Raw genomic sequence first — 17,071 nt, 5'->3', positions numbered from 1 at the left:
CTGTTATAAATGAAGAGTCCATTGGAAGAAACTAAAAGTTTGAAGTAGAGTGACTTTTCATTGCCTGAGTTATGTTAGTCTCTCATCCGCTGAGCTGTTACAGGGGAAGGAGGAATCTTTACTTTCTCCTGCTGAGGTAGTACTGTAGTATCACTTCCTATCAGAGATGCAAGGTGTACCTCTTCCTACTGGAGAGTATAATAGTATGCATGGAGTAATATGTGAGTGAGCGTTCTCTCTTCTAGCTTCCCGACTGCATTTTAAAAGAGTTTTCTATTGATTGATTTTTCACAAGGTTAAGGAGAAATGAGTTCTGTAACATCAAAGATCATTATTCTGATCACTAGAAAATGTAAGAGGATTTTTTAAGATGTCTGTGCTTACTGTTTTGGACAATATTTCAGCATAGCCTTGCAGAAGAAGAAACACCGAAGATAAAAAAAAATAACAGCCACAGCCATTGTATTTCTTTACCACTCCTAGGATGAGGAAGTGCTTGGTTCTGTCGACACAGGTTCTGACCTCTCCTGTGGTACAAGAGAGAAGCAGCATGTTGAGAGACATAGATTCCACTTCTGGAGAGCTGGGTTCTGGTCCCACTTCTTACTCTAACTAGCTGCATGATCTTGAGCAGCATTCATCATCCCTATTTGGGTCTCGGTTTCCTCCTTCCTAAAATGGAGGAAAGGAGCCCATGCAGAGGATCTCCAAAGTCCCTTCCAACTCTGACATGCAGTTCTCTCACTGATATGTGGGAACAGGCTGTGCCACATGGGGTCGTTAGACTTCACATGTTAGACCTATTGGCCTTACTTCCTGTCTGAGCATGCACTGCATGTACGGATTGTAGAGGAATTGGTGACTTTCCTGAGAGACAAGGTAGTCCCAGGGCCTGGGGCTCTCAGTTTCGCATCCTACTACTTACTCTAAAAGTCCTTCCTCCCCGCCCCGTTAGATGTTATGCTCTTTGAATGGCTTCAGAATTCTCGAAGTTCAATAAGTATTAGGAAAAATGGTCACACCTGCTCTTCCTCTTTCAGCGCCCACTTTTCTATCCCCGCTTGCCTCATAATGTTTCTACCATCATCCTACTTGTTGTTTCTACCAGGACCGTTACAATGCCCTTCCATCTGGTATCCCTGCAGAACAACTACCTGCCCGACTTCCAGGCTTGCTCTTCTATACTACAGCTCAAAAAGTCCTGTATGGCACCCAACGGGAAAATGTACTACTCGCAGTTCTCTGCCCACTCAGGTCCTTCCACAACCCCAAGATTTAACTCGCAATGAAGTCTCTTCTAAAAAAGTTTTTATTCGTCCATCAGCGGAGCGCTGTCAACGCTTCCTTACTTTTTTTTCCCTTTGAGCGTCAGAGGGCGCTACAGGAACGGCGGAGGAGAAGGGGAAGAAACTCGGTAGCCAAGCAGCCTGAGTTGACCCGCCCCTTTTTTCTTCCGAGCCAATCGTTAGTTAGAGTGGGCGGGGTCGCGCGCCCGTACCTGCGCGTTAAGAGCTGGCAGTGGAGGCGCCGAGGCAAAGATGCGGTTTCCCGAAATCAAGTGGCGGGCGGTAGGTGCCCAGCTGCTCATGCTGCTGGCGCTCGGAACGGTAGGATCGGCCATACGGAATAAGGGATGCTATACCCCGGACTGGCCGAGTCTGGACTCCCGGCCGCTGCCGGAGTGGTTCGACAAGGCCAAGTTCGGTGTATTCGTGCACTGGGGCGTGTACTCGGTGCCGTCCTGGGGCAGCGAGTGGTTCTGGTGGCACTGGAAGGGCCAGGGGGCGCCACAGTACCAGAGCTTCATGCAGAACAACTACCCGCCCGACTTCAGCTACGCAGACTTCGCGCCGCAGTTCACGGCGCACTTCTTCAACCCGGACGAGTGGGCCGACCTCTTCCTGGCCGCCGGGGCCAAGTGAGTGTCGCCGCAGGTGCGGGCGGAGCGCCTCCTCCTCGGATCAGAGCAATTGGAGGGGGATTAGGCAGGTGGGAACCGAACTGTGGGAGGTGAGGCGACTTGCCCAGGGTCACACAGCTCTCTGATTTAAGAAGATACCCCTGGGTCCTGTGTTTTGTCCCCAGAAGGAAGCAAAATCGAATGTGGCAACGCCTGATCTTAAGGGGAAGATGCATCTGGTTGGGAATTAGAAGGAAAAAGTTTCAGGGAGGTAGTGGGAGAGATAGCCCTCACTCAGTGTCTCCACCCGTATATCGAGAAGATTGAGCTAGGTGATACCTAATTGTCCATTCCAGGTCGACAATCAGGATTCCAGGATTTTAAGCCAGTGGTATGGAGTCTGGTCCTAGTTCAACTGTGAACTTGAACTAGGCATTTCACCTTCCTAAAGCCTCCTTCCATGGTTATAAAACAGGATTGTATTAGTTCCTTTCAGCTTTCAGTTCTGGTGTGCAGTGTATTTGGGCAACAGTACGGATTCTCATTCATCTGCTGTTCTCAATGCTTTGCACACAGAAAGTGCTCGAGAAGTGTTAGAATTGTTTTGAGAACTGTTGGAGCTTGTGTGTGGATGCCGCAGAGAACTGAGTGCTGGGTGGGGAAGAGAGAGGCAAGGACCCATGAGGTTGCTGAAGGCTGGGGCCAGTCCTGGGAGAGTGATCCTTGAGGGCACTATGTAGCCAGGTGTTAAATAAGTTAGGGAATGGTTACCCTCAGCTTCTAGAAGGATTAGTTTGGCTGTTAGAAGAGAAGTAGGTTGGAGGAGAGTGAGAATGGAGGCAGGGAGATCTCCTGGAGCCAGGCTTGGAGCGGTCTTCCACCTTTGTCTCTTCAATCATCTTCCCAGTTTCAGTTTCTCTTGGACTTTACATTCTGTTGTACTAAAGAGAAATTACAACTGTTCAGTGTCTGCCATTAAATATATGAGAATAATGGGAATATAAGACTTGAATGAACAGAGGAGGTGTTTTCTATCTCCTAGGAATTAGAGAGCCATAATTTACAAATGAAAAATAAAAAATAAAAATCTGGGAAACATCCTTTGTGCAGGCCCCTTATTTCGTGGACGGGATAACTGGCCCAGGTAGAGGAAGGGAACTAATGTCTTGATTCCAGATTTTTTCGACTCCAAGGAGAAGGTTCTTTCCCCCACACCAAGGGGCTGCAAACCATGGCCAGAGGGATTTTTGTCACCTCTGTAAATGAGAGGCAGTTCATATGGGCTTGGTGAAACAGATAGCTTACTTTTCTATCATCTGCTATTTCCAGTAGATATTTCTTTCTTTAGGGCAAAGGGTTAAGAAAAGCTAATCATTAATTCCCAGAGGGGTTGAAGAACGGAGAGAGCTAAGGTACATATCTTTTCCTTCACCTACTCCTTCCTTCCCTCTGGGCTTTCTCCTAGGCAGGGGACTAAGGACAGTGGCTTCCTCAAGTTTGCTTCCATTCCTGGAGCAATACCCAAGGGGCGTTGTGATGACAGCAACTCATACAAGTACATTTCCTGTAGGCGAGTGTATAGATATCAGTGTGAAAAAACTGACTCCATCTTTGTAAGCCCCCACTCTCTCTCTATTCATACTTTGCCCTTGACTAACCTAAATAGTCATGGCCAGCATACACAGGCCTTGTAGTTGGTTAATGCCTAACTGTTCTGTAAGCCTACACAACGTAATCATAAAGATTCTTGTCAGTAAACAGCCGGAACGGTATAGTAACTGAGACGAATACCAAACTAGGTGTTGGTGTCACTTCTGAGCAATTATCAATCATAAGGCCCCTAGGAGTTAGGGTGCCTGGCTCATACTGCATTCTTTGTCCCTTTGCCTTGTCAATTATTAGTAGTTCAGCTGTACTTTAGAAGATTTACTATAATAACTGTAGAGCAGCAGAGAATAAGCTGTGCAGACTGCCCAGGTCATCTGTCCACCCTGACCCTACATCCCCATAAGTAAATTACCCTGTAATAAATTGTTATGTTTTATGGAGTTGCCTGCTTTGTTTTTTAGTCTTAAAACACCTTTGCATATACCTCGCTCCACATGCAGTTAGCAAGTTCCCCCATTTCAAAAGCCTCAGGTATGTTGGATAAGTTCGTGCTCATAGCTCACTGCCCACTGCCTTTGCTCATATGGTTTTGATGTCCACAGGTATGTAGTCCTTACAGCAAAGCATCACGAAGGCTTCACAAACTGGCCAAGTCCTAGGTCTTGGAACTGGAACTCTAAGGATGTGGGGCCCCATCGTGATTTGGTTGGTGACTTGGGAACAGCCATTCGGAAGAGGTATATGTCTACAAATGGTTAATCCATCATTGCTTTTGATCTAGCAGCCATCCAGTGTATGATACCCTCTCTACTCTTGTGTATTTTCTAAGTTTACATTTAGGCAGTAACTGGAAGGGCTTCTGGCCTTTGAATTAGCAATGTTTGATGGTTGGCAGTTTTCATGTGACCAAAGGTGACCATCAGAGAAATTCACGGCCCTGTCTAGTTACCCAGCATAGACCACAATGCCCCATTTACCCTGTGAATGATTCTTTCTGGAAGGCCTTCCAAACCAGATCCTTTTTCAGTGTCCGATGGAAGGATCTGGGCCAGGGACTGGGTCTCTCATCTTCGCATCCCCCTTAGTTGTTAACACAGATCTTTGCAGGCATGCAGGGAAGGTGTAGATAAATGGTAGATCAAAAGGGAACTGAAAAGAGCAGTTAAAGCTGCAAAAAGTGAGGTAAGGAGCCACTGAGTTGATTCTAATTAATGCTCTGTAATATGTGCCACTTAATAAGAAGTAACTTCCCAAGATCAAAGAGATAAGAAGTGGCAGAATTGGGATTTGAACCCAGGTATTCTGGGTTTGGACACTACAGTTCCAGGTATGTTTGCCTGTAAGGAGTAAAAGTCATATTTGTACCATGCCCATGCTCAGCCCTATTGTGGTTTGGTAAACATGACGTCCTGTTTAAGGTGTGGGCCAGCTGCCTCTTTGTGTAAATGAAGTTTGATTGGAACATAGCTACACCCATTATTTTGTGGGTGGTCTAATGCTGCTTTCAAGCTGCAGTTTCAGAGCTTGGTTAGAGACTGCAAGGCCTGCAAAGACCAAAATACTGTCTGGCCCTTTAAGAAAGTATGTGCTGACTCCTATATTCAGTTTCCCAGAGATGTGCTTAGCTAATAGTCCTGCGGTAAAACTCAGGTGTTGATTAGATCCAGACTTTAGGATCCTTGATTTTTATCTTCTTTGTATCTATTTAGTTACCGAGGCTTATGATGAAATACTTAACTCCAATTCTTTCTGCTTCATCTGTGTCATTGCAATATAGCCTTACTTCTTACTTGCATTATAGTGTTTCTGTAACAAAACAAGCTTTATTGTATATGAAAATAGGTCAGTTTAACTACATTTCATTTTGGGTATGTCAAGGACTATTAGTCTTAGATAAGTGAAACAATAAACTATTCATTAATTTCATCTACATGAAAATGTTACCAATGATTATTTCTGAGTGATAAAATTTTGGATATTTTATTCTTTGTACTTTTCTCTATTTTTCAATATCTCTACAATACATAATCTTACGGTTGACAGAGAAAACATTTTTTAAAAAACTGACTGTATGTTATGATTGAGATAATTGACTTAAAGATTAAAATATGGCTTAAGTGACATTGATGTTAAAATATTTATGTAAAAAATAATAAAGAAAATATTTATGTACTATCAGAAACATAGTAAACCCAATCATGTTTGCTTAATTGAATGATAAGAGATAATTTAAGGAGATGGTTTTGGATCCCACTCTCCGGAATGGCCTCATGGGTGATTTTCACTGAGGTGTAAAAATACTGCCACTGATTTTTCTTAAACTATTTTTCCATTGTTTAAAGACAGTTACTGTCCTGTTTTTTCTGTTTAAGGAACATACGCTATGGACTCTATTACTCTCTCTTAGAATGGTTCCATCCACTCTACCTACACGATAAGAAAAATGGCTTCAAAACACAGTATTTTGTCACTGCAAAATCAATCCCAGAGCTATACGACCTTGTTAACAGGTAAGAAACAGAAACGTTTTTGGCTTTATGACTTTTATCAATAAAATCAGAGCTTCCTAGAGGATACTGTTATGTTGGGGGAAAGGATAGAAGGGAGTATATGAAAGAATCTAGAGGACATCAAAATAATAAAAATGGTGGTTGTATTAAAGCAAAATATATTTTTTCCTCCTACCTTGCAAAACTTCAGTAATGTGGTCACATTACCTTTATAAGTTGAAACAATCGAACAAAACCCAGGACAGTAGTGAGTCAGAACTTCGGTTCCCTTGGTGTCTTCTTTGTCAGCACCTTGGAGAGAGCAACAGCGTCTCATGGACCCTGTGTGGGATTTGGCATCCAGTAGATTTGCATTTGAATCCTAGCTCTTGTTGCTTATAAGCCTTAAACAAATCACCTGTCTGCACCTCAGATTCTCATCCCGTCAAGTGAGAAAATAATGCCTTCTGTAGAGGGCTTAGAGTAATATGTGAAAAATATCTGTTACTGTGGCTGGTACAGAATAAGTGTTATTATCAATATTCTTAAAATGATCACTTTTGTTTGGGGATTTATCACTCTAAAGAAATAGTACAGTTGTAAGAGACTAGCAGAAGCTCGCAGTCAGACAGAACTCGATCTGAAGTCCAGTTTTTTTTTTCTTACTGTGTGGCCTTGAACAAACTACTTGATCTTTTTAGATTTCTGTTTCTCTATCTGTGAAATGGGGATAATATACACCATTGTAAGAACTGATGAAGTGGTGAATATAAAATTCCTAGTACAGTTTCTTGTACACGGTAAAACACGGCTTACTATACCTTGCCCCTTAAATAGGCAATCTTTTTCCTGGAGTCTACTCGCTCTCCTAGTTACGGAGTACAGAATAGGAGTTGACATTAGGCAGATTTACATTTGCGTCCCAGCTCCTGTGACAGGCTTTGTCACCTAAAACAAATTGCCCTGTGGCGCATCAGATTCTTGCTTTCTAAAGTGGGACTAATAACGCTTACCTTATAGGTAATGCTCACACTCACAACTCTTCCAGAAAGAGTAATAACGTATGAAGGTGCAGCTGTGGCTCAGGTGGTTCTTTCTATACATCCGTTATGGTCGAAGCTTTGGGTAGTTGTCCAAAATAACGCATTTGGCAGAAGAGTTCAAGCTCTTAATAGTCTCAGAAGTGGGAACCCTAATCCTGTCATTTGGAAGCACCACTCTTATTGGAAATTAGTTGCTAGAAGGAAACCAAATTGTATAACACTGATTACAACTCTAGTTCTTAAAAAGACATGAAAGGAAAAAGATTAGGAGGAACTATAGAAAAGTGCTGTGTAGTCAGTCTACAGCCATGCTACCCTGAACAAGCCCGATCCCATCTGATCTCAGAAGCTGAGCAGGGTTGGGCCTGGTTAGTACTTGGATGGGAGGCCACCTAGGAAGACCAGGTGCTGTAGGCATAAAAAATTAAAAAAATAAGGGATCGTAAGCTGACAAAGTCCTTGCAATCTGTGAGGTCAACCAAGGGTTGCCTCGCCTAAAAAATAAAAAATAATAATAAAAATTACAAAAGTGCTGTGTATTAAATAGTGGTTTTGTTAGCAGAGAGTTTTTTTGTGTGTGTCTGTGGTTGTATTTGTCTCTTTAGTTTTCCACATTCTCTACACTGGTAATTTTATGGTACTTTCATAATGGGAGAAAATTGATTTATAAGTATTTGTTAAAAAATGATTCATGAGATTTTACTGTGAATGGATTCAGATAATGAACTGTTCTGATTGCATGTTTTTCAGGTACAAACCTGACTTGATTTGGTCTGATGGAGACTGGGAAAGTTCCGATACTTACTGGAACTCTACAGGTTTCCTTTCTTGGCTCTACAATGTAAGCCCAGTCAAGGTATGTGATTATATGATTTATCTCTTACTTATCTGTTGTGATAAAAGAAAGTATAAGAAGCCAAGATCTGGAGTAATACAATAGTGACAACAGCAGCATTAATAAATAGCAATATCACCGTGGGGGTGTAGGGGCCAGGGGACTTAATTGATGTTAAGGGTTTCTCCCTTCTACCTCCCTTCCTCGAATATAAGCTTTATTTTTCTCCTTTAATACATGACTTTGACAACATAGGTTTAAATCTTGCTAAAATTAATATACCAAACATACAAAATTAAATGATAGGAGTAAAATGTGACTAGCTATGACCTCACCTACTCTATATTGATTATGTAGTTTAACTCTCAAGGGGAAATTGTATTTTCCTTTTATCCAAATTTTTGAGGGAACTTTGTCTTCCTCCCCCTCTTCCCCATAACCAACACTATTACGCTGCATAATAGCTGCCCATTTACTGTTTGTATTTTGGTCCACTTACGAAGTAGCAGAAGTCTTAATCTTCACTATCGAAAATTTCAAAAATTTCACATATTCTAGATTTGTTGTGGAGCTAGAAAAATCTTAAGTATAAGAATAGTTGGAACTAAGCTATCTTGGTAGACTCAAACCTCTTATTGGGTAACTATTACTAAACTCAGAAAATGGGAAGAAAGAAAAAAAGAAAGAGATCCCTTGTGACAAATTAAGAGTAGTTTTCCGGGACTTGCCAAATGTGTGAGGACTTTTAGTGGCACAGCGTCATAGTTCCCCCTTGAGGGTCCTCACCGGGTGACTCAGATGTGGACCCTTGGGTGGGATGCTGCAGACCCTGATCTACCCACTCTTGTTCCGAATGCGCTCTCCTGTATTAGGAAAGAGGGTTATTTGGGAGCTATATTCACATTAGAAAGGTATTTGTAGGTGTAACAGTCCCTTCTCCTTGCCATTCCCTCCGTGATTCCTGCATAGCTCACTCCTGTGCTCTTTGGAGGTCTTCGCTCAGGGGTCATCCGTTAGTGCAGGCTTCCCCGCCACCCTATGTCCAATTGCACCACGTCCCTGTCATGCTACATGTCTTTCCCTGCTTCCTCTTTCTCTTAGCATTTACCTGGTCCAACACATTTCAGATACCATTTACACTTTTTATTATCTGTCTCTTTTACTAAATTGTCAGCTTTACAAGGGCCAGGATTTGGGTCTGTTCATGGCTGTATCCCCAACCCTGGGAACAGCACTTGGCCCGGCCGGGCACATAATAAATATTGGTCGAATGTAAACTAAATATGGCTCTGGACAATTTATATTCTTTCCTGGCAAAAGTAAGAAGCACCCCTGGATCAGTGTTTCCCGTTTACATTAATCCCTAGATAGTTAACTCTGATGTAATGTCATATTATAATTGTCTACATATTATGGACAGTTGTCTCCTTAGCTCATCTCTGCTGGATCTCTGAGGGCAAGAACTGTTTTATTCACCTTGGATACCCCAGTATGAGCCTCATAGTAGTAGTAAACATTTAATCTAGATATTCCATGTAATATTTTCTCATAGTTCAGCTAAACCTTGAAGGAAAAGAATATTTGATTGCTGGCTTTCTTTACTAGGTCGTGTAGTGAAAGTGTCCTGGGCTGGTTTCAAATACCTGATTCATAGTCCCCGCTTTTGGAAACTACCTGGGGTTGTTACCTCGGGCAAGTCTTCTCTCCATTTCTACTCTAATAGAATAAGTGACTTACTAGATGATCTTTAAAATAGGCTCTTCCAGTTCTAAGGTTACATATCACTAAACCAGAGTTTCTCAGCCTCGGCACTACTGACATTTGGGGCTGGATATTTCTTTGTTGTAATGGGGCCGTCCTGTCTCTACCCACTAGATGGCAGTAGCACCACCCCAGTTGTGACAACCAAAAATGTCTCTAGATTTTGCCAAATTCCTCTCCAGGGCAAAATGGGCCCCAGTTGAGAACGACTGCTGTAGACTAACTATGTTCCTTGCTTCCAAATAGACTCTTAATCTATCACAGTGTGTTATGTAAGGAAGCTAAGGAGTTTTACCCCTGACGACCCTGTACTCTTTCCTCCTTTAGAGTGAGGTGGTAGTAAATGACCGATGGGGCGTGAACTGTTCCTGTCACCATGGAGGATACTACAACTGTGAAGATAAATTCAAGCCTTCGAGCTTGCCAGGTCACAAGTGGGAGATGTGCAGCAGCATAGACAAGCTCTCCTGGGGCTACCGTCGCGACATAGTGATGTCTGACATTGCAGATGAAGCTGAAATCATTTCGGTAAGACACCCGTGAGTTAGTTATTTGTTAACTACTATCTCAAACTAGCCTTCTAACCGCGTGTGGTGGAAGCACCCTGGATGGAAATGCAGGCCGATAGAAGCCTTTAGGTTATTAAATGACCTGTCCCGAGGGAATAATTATAATTACAGAAGAAAGTTACACACAGAGTTATTCTTCCCAGGATTATTTTCAGTCGGACATACAGGTTGTTTCAATTTCTTGCAATCATAAAGGGATAGTTAAGTAGATTTGGGGATTGTCCTTAACCATTAAAATGTTTATCAAGGTAATATGGGTTAATGCTTAGAGTGTTGAGTGAAAAAATAAATTACATTTTATCACAATTATGTAAAGTTAACTACATAGGGAAAAGACCAGAAGGAAACATAAAAAGTTAATGGTGTGGTGTCTTTTAGTACTGTAACTAATTCTCCTTTTTAAAATTTCTGTATATAACCTTAATTTCTCTGGGCCACCTTGAAGTGCACCTGTTTAAAGTCATAGTAAACACACATACATCCCACTCCAGAAATCTTGAAGAACGTACATGAGTTCTTCTTACTCACAAAGATACGTTCCAAGACCCCCAGTGGATGAAACCACAGATAGTACCGAACCCTATATGTACTGTTTTTCCAATACATACATACCTCTGACAAAGTTTACTTTATACATTAGACATACAAGAGGTTAATAACAATAACGAATAATAATATAAAACAATTATAACGACATGCTGTTATAAACGTTATGTGAGTGTGGTCTCAAAATATCTTATTGTACTGTACTCACCCTTCTTGTGATGATGTGAGATGATCCAGTAACCTGCGTGATGAGATGAAGTCAGTTACTCAAAACGATGTGCAATTTAAAACTTATGCATTGTTTATTTCTGGAATTTTCCATTTAATATTTGTGGACGGTGGTTGACCGTGGGAAAGCAAAACCTCGGATAAGGTGGGGATCTGTTATATCTCTTCACAGCATATTTTCCTGAAGGGGCGGCATATACATTTATATAGCCCATCGCATACAGTGTCCCTAAATTCTTCAGATCTCTTCCATCTCCCTAAAGTCTCCTGGGCACCCCCTCCAAGTCTCTTCTCTCTGAACCCCATATTCTCTCTGTATGACTCCATGTGATCCCTTCATGGCGAAGTGCTTTGTTCTCAGCTTTCCTACTCGAATTCTGTGCTTCTGACACACGACCCTCCGTACCACCATCCTAAGACAGTCTCATGGAGAAGCGGCCATGATCGCTTCCTGGAATCTGAATTAATATATTTCTCCATCTTGTAGCAGTATTTTTTATTTTTCTCGTATAAGCTTGTCCTGCTTTTATAATTACAAAAATATATAGTATTTTCAAAAGGGTAAAGGTTATTCACAAAGCAGGGAGAAAATGTGCCCTAGAGTCTTTTCTTCTCTTAATACCTGTGTGTTCTAGGCATTATGCCAGGCTTGGCATTATTCGTAGCTAGGATTTCATTCCTTCTGCTCTCTCCAGGAACTGGTTCAGACAGTAAGTATGGGAGGAAACTATCTTCTCAACATTGGGCCAACTAAAGATGGACTGATTGTTCCCGTCTTCCAAGAAAGGCTACTTGCTGTAGGGAAGTGGCTGAGGATCAACGGGGAGGCTATCTATGCCTCTAAACCGTGGAGGATGCAGTCGGAAAAGAACACATCTTTATGGTGAGTCTTGTCTTCCTCCGTGTGCAGAAAGGGAACTGCAGCCCATCCTGAACTGGCACCTCGTCGTGTCTGCAGTGTTAGCCAAGCTGGAAGTCGTCTCAAGGAAACCCGAAAGCTGTTCTTTGGCTATTAAAACTGTACCCCAGCTGACGTCGTAGGCCACCAGGATATCTTTGACTCGTGAGGGAGGTGTTAGGCTCGGCGCAAAAAGGAGCCCCAAAGCGCCAGTCAATTTACTTGCCGTCGTTACCCTGCTTCGTCAACGCAGTAACAGCTCATACTTGTGTTGCGCCTACAGTGTGCAAGGCTTCGTTCTAAATTCTTTCCACCAGTTTAATCCCCTCAGCAAGCCCACCACATCGATAACTGTTCATTATCCCCATGTAACGAGTGAGACTGGGGGCCCAGGGCTGTAGTATAACTTGCCTAGGATCTCAGAGCTAGTAAGTGGAGAAGTCATGATTCATACTTGGAATTGTGGATCTAGCTATTTGATCTGGGGCTTGAATTTTTTTCAATGCCAAATGGGATGATGCTACTTAACTTCCTAGAGTCGTTGTGAGGGTTAAATGAGATAACATATGCAAAGCTCCCAGCAGAGAGCCAGGCGCATGCTCCGTGTTCAGTAAAGGATATCTGCTAGTGCTGTGCCGTAGAGCGCAGGTCCTTGGATCAGGGGAACCACGTCATCCCCCTCTGTTTCAGATGAGTTTCTGTTCAGGGGTTTTCATCTTCTTCTCTAAGCACAGCGAAATCCCAGAATGACAAATTTGTCTTCACTGCGCATCTTGCCCTTGTTAAATCCTCTGGTGTTTTCACATGGATTTGGGGTTGGAAAAAAAAAAAAAAAGATATTTGAATACTAAGGCAAATGGTTTTGGTGTGAAATAACTAGTATAAGAGTTAAAAAATGTTTAAAGAAAACTTATAAACCAATAGAGAGGGAAAATGGAAGCTCTTACCAGAAAGAGGCTGCTTTCTTCCCACAGACCTTAAATGGTGTTGAGTTGTGAGTGCAGTGACAGACTCAAGGTCTTGGGATTGGTAGATAATAGAAAGGGGAATGCAGGTTATTTGTCAGGGTAACAAGCCAGGTATCTTTGACAATGATGTTTCTTTTTCCCCAGCTATACCTCAAAAGGATCGACAGTTTATGCCATTTTCCTGCACTGGCCAGACAACGGAGTCTTAAGCCTTAAATCCCCCCAAGCTACCTCCACTACACAGGTAATGAGCCTCGGTCATTCCTTTCAGAGATGTAACTTTTTCTAAAGGCATTGACAGGTCTTCCCTACTTCTTCCTTCCCTCCCCAGGCTTCTCCCATATTTACTCCCCTTTCAGACTGTCTTCCCTGCCCTGGCCCAGCGTGCTTGTTCCCCGCCGTGTTCAGGCCATATTCTGTACTCATTAATGCGTTAATATGTTCTCCATTCCTATTTGCTTTCTGCAGATAATGATGTTGGGGATCCAGAAAGATCTGAAATGGTCCACAAGTCCATCAGAAGGCCTCCTCATTTATCTGCCCCAGTTATCACCTTCTGCTTTCCCAGTTGAGTTTGGTTGGACCATAAAGATGACAGGAGTGAAGTGATCACTAGAGTTCAAGAGGAAAGAGACACTGCTCACTGTTCACTGCTTTGATTTTCCTCTTACAGTACCATCATTGTAATAAACTACTCTTTGTTTTCTACCCAGAGATGGCTTTTCCAACACATTTTAATCAAAGGAACTGAGTGTACTGCTCTCAATAGATCAAAGATCTAAGATTCATTGCTAGCATATCTCTCTCCGATCCACAAAGGTACTAAACAGTTAAGCTCTGACAATTCATCCATTCCTAACCATGGAAATTACCTACAGTGAACCTTCCCTCCATTCTCTGTGTTTGATCACCTGCTTGCTCAGTGCTTTCAAATAAGAAATAACCCAGGTCATGTTGTTGCCTGTGGGAGGAGGCATAAGCTCCTCCACCACAGGCCATTTATTTAGCATCACCAGCACCTCCCAAAGAGCGGGAGAGCCTGGAGGGAAGGGAAAAGGCTTGCTAGGTTGCTAAGAGTTAGCTTTTCAGAAGTTTCCAAAGCCAACTCAGGGCTCAGTTTGTGTATAATGACACCATGAAGAAAATGGATATGGTTCTGCTCTGGTTTTTAAAATACGGTCAAATAAATAAATTTGTATGTCAAATCATTTCTACCAAAAAGCATATTGTAGCTTTCTTCTCCCAGTTTCTATGTGGACTGCTTAGAGCTTTATGTTTCTGTTTTTTAAAAAGGGCCTGCCAAGCCTCCTCAATGCAGAACAAAAATGTAATCTGTTTGGTTTTTCTGCTCCTTACTTCTAGTACTGTTCTTTTGGGTTAATGACCAGAATAACTCTTTAGTTGTGATCTAATCAAGTGTTCTATTTTTTATTTAATAGGTATATTTAGAAATTTCTACCCAGCATTTAAGGAATATTTTTCTCAAGTACATACAGAACATTTACAAACGTAAATACCAAAGAAGCAATACTGTATAGACTACAATATGTCAGCAACATAATTAAAGGACCAGAAAAACTTGGAGGGAAAAAAACCCATGTTTGAAATTTTTAAAACATACTTCTAACTTGGTGATCAAGGAAGGCACCAGAAGGGGAATTAGAAAATCCTTAGAGTGATTATGAAAATACTATGTTTTGAAATTTGTGAAATGTAGCTTTAAAAAAAAAAAAAAACTTTAGAGAGGATTCTGGGAAGATGGTGGAAAGCACCAGGAATCTGTCTTCTGACCTAGACAACAACTGTACCAGCAAAATATGTCTGATGTAGAAGTAAGGAAATGAGAAGCAGAAACTAAAGAAGCAGAACACGATAATGATCAACAAGACCAATAGCTGATTCTTTGAAATACTAATAAAATAGACAAAGGGAAAAAGAGATAAGGCACAAGGAAATAATTTTAGGAATGAAAACAGACACATTATACACCAGGATTAAAAAGAATAATATGAATGATTTTATACTAATAAAATTTAAAACAAAATGAACAGATTTCTAGGAGATAGCATTAAGCAAAATGGCTTACAGGGAAATAGGACTTTAAAGTCCTCTAACATTTTAAGGAACTGAATCTCTAGTGCACAATCTTAACCATAATGAAAACACCAGACCCAGATGGTTTTACAGATGAGTCCCACAAAACTTTCAAAGAGGTTGGAAGTCTTATAGTTTTTCAGACAATAGGAAAAGGGGACATGTCTCAACTTACTCTTAATATTACAGTAACTTTGATACCACAATTACAGGAGAAGACTAAAATAAGAGGATAATTCTATCTACTCAGGAACAAAGATTCAAAAAGTCCTAAGGAAAATATAGCAAACTGAATCCAGGCAATAGTCATAAAAGTATAATAAATAATGTTAAAATTGGTTACATTTCAGGAATTTAAGGTTACCATTAACATTGGAAATCTATCAATGAATTTACCACATTAAAGGAGAAAAGCTAGATGATATTCTCAATAATTTCTGAAAAAAATTTTTGGATAAAACTTAAAACACATTAGTGATTAAGAAAAAAATCTCCTTGCCAAGCAAGACAAGAAGTGGGGACAAACTAAGAATTTATAGCAAACTTTATACTTAAAGAGTAGGTGTTTAGAAGCAAACCTTTCCAACCAGGAGTGAGATGAAGTACCCAGTATCACTGTATTCAGTGTTGTTCGAAATGCCCTAATCAATATAGTAAAATACATAAAAGAAATAAAGATGTAAAGAATTAGGAAAGAAGGAACCAAGCTGTTCTCGAATGATGCGATTGTCCACGCAGAAAACTTCACAGAATATACAAATGAATTATTAGAATTAATAAGATACTTTAGTAGGTTGTTGGATTGATAAATAATCAATTTAATTTCCACAGTCCAGAAATGAGAAAACTATGAAAAACTTCCATTTACTATAATAACAAAAGGTATTAAAGTATCTAAAACAAAATTAGCAAAAGTCGTGCAGGAAACAACTCGCATAGCGCAGATGGCCCTAAGTTTCCCAGCGGAAGGAGCTGTAGGGACCGCAAGATGGAGCCGGGGGTCTTCTCAGCCCCGTTGAATGTTTTCACACCTCAACCTTTCTGATTGTATGGAAGGTCTCCAGTAAATCCCGAGGGGTGTCTCTGGGAATAGATCCAACTCCTGACAAAATCGGGGGCCCCAGGTGTATCCCCAGCTCTTAAATCTTCCAGAAGATACTGAATGTTTGAAGTGCTTTAAAGTGTGATTCCATGATGGTTCTCATGGAGACCGGTAGATCCAACTCCTTAAGATTGAATTCCAAAGTGTGACCCCAACTCTAAATCTTCAGTATTACACACAATGTCTTGAGTAAATTTGCACTGTTGGGCACTGTTCGAGAATGGCTGCTTTGAAAACCGGCAGATCCAACTCTTTACAAAATTGAGTTCCAGTCTACAGCCATGCCGTCCTGAACATGCCTGATCTCGTCTAATCTCGGAAGCTAAGCAGGGTTGGGCCTGGTTAGTACTTGGATGAGAGACGACCTAGGAAGACTGGGTGCTAAATAAATAAATAAATAAATAAATTTGAGTCCCAATATGTGTCCCCAACTCTTAAGTCTTAAATAAGTGCATCAAGTGTCTGAAGTAAATCTACACTGTTGGGTTTGATTCCAGGATGGTTCCATCAGAATTTCGTAGATCCAACCCTTACTAGCTCGAGTCCCAAACTCTGCCCCATCTCTAATACTTCCAGATTGCACCTTAATGTCTGGAGTAGATATGATTCCGAAATCCATCTCCAATGGAGATTAGTAGATCCAACTTCTTACAAAATTGAAGTCCAAGGTGTGTCATTTGCTTTCAGCCTCTCTGATCAGGTGGACTAGCTCAGCGAAGGGTCACAGGCAAGGATGGTTTGCTGTGGTGGCTTGTGGATAAGAACCCCCTTACAAAACAGAGGATCAAGGTATGTCCCCAACTCTTAAACCTTCTAAATAATGTCAAATGTCTCCAGTAAACCTACCTTGGAGGATCTTTCTCACTAGAGACAAGTAAATTGAACTTTATACAAGATTTGCCCTAGTTCAAATGTCTCAAATAATTTAGTGTTGGAATTACCAGACCAGGCCAGGACAGTTTGCAGAGAAGAATGGGTTAACCCCTTTCAAAATTGAGGCCTGAGGCATGTCTCAACTCTTTAGAGACCT

General features: G+C 41.4%; 1 protein-coding gene and 1 pseudogene across 2 annotated transcripts; both read left to right on the top strand.

Moving 5' to 3' along the window:
* Nucleotides 1-1,488: 1,488 nt before the first annotated feature.
* Nucleotides 1,489-14,053, top strand: FUCA1 (alpha-L-fucosidase 1). Of its 2 annotated transcripts, none has more exons than XM_039854094.1 (8): nt 1,489-1,989; nt 4,111-4,245; nt 5,881-6,018; nt 7,791-7,896; nt 9,964-10,164; nt 11,675-11,862; nt 12,990-13,089; nt 13,314-14,053. In XM_039854094.1, exons 1-8 carry the CDS (start codon nt 1,634-1,636, stop codon nt 13,452-13,454), a joined length of 1,365 nt encoding a protein of 454 aa, XP_039710028.1. In that variant the 5' UTR covers nt 1,489-1,633; the 3' UTR covers nt 13,455-14,053. The 2 variants fall into 2 exon arrangements, with proteins under 2 accessions (XP_039710028.1, XP_039710027.1); XM_039854093.1 differs by having other exon boundaries at nt 1,490-1,918.
* LOC120596488 (uncharacterized) lies at nt 7,339-7,457 on the top strand (annotated as a pseudogene).
* Nucleotides 14,054-17,071: the final 3,018 nt, after the last annotated feature.

The sequence above is a fragment of the Pteropus medius genome, unplaced genomic scaffold, assembly GCF_902729225.1.
Source record: "Pteropus medius unplaced genomic scaffold, Ma_sr-lr_union100, whole genome shotgun sequence".
NCBI classification, from domain to species: domain Eukaryota; kingdom Metazoa; phylum Chordata; class Mammalia; order Chiroptera; family Pteropodidae; genus Pteropus; species Pteropus medius.
This window is presented reverse-complemented; position numbering and strand designations above follow the sequence as displayed.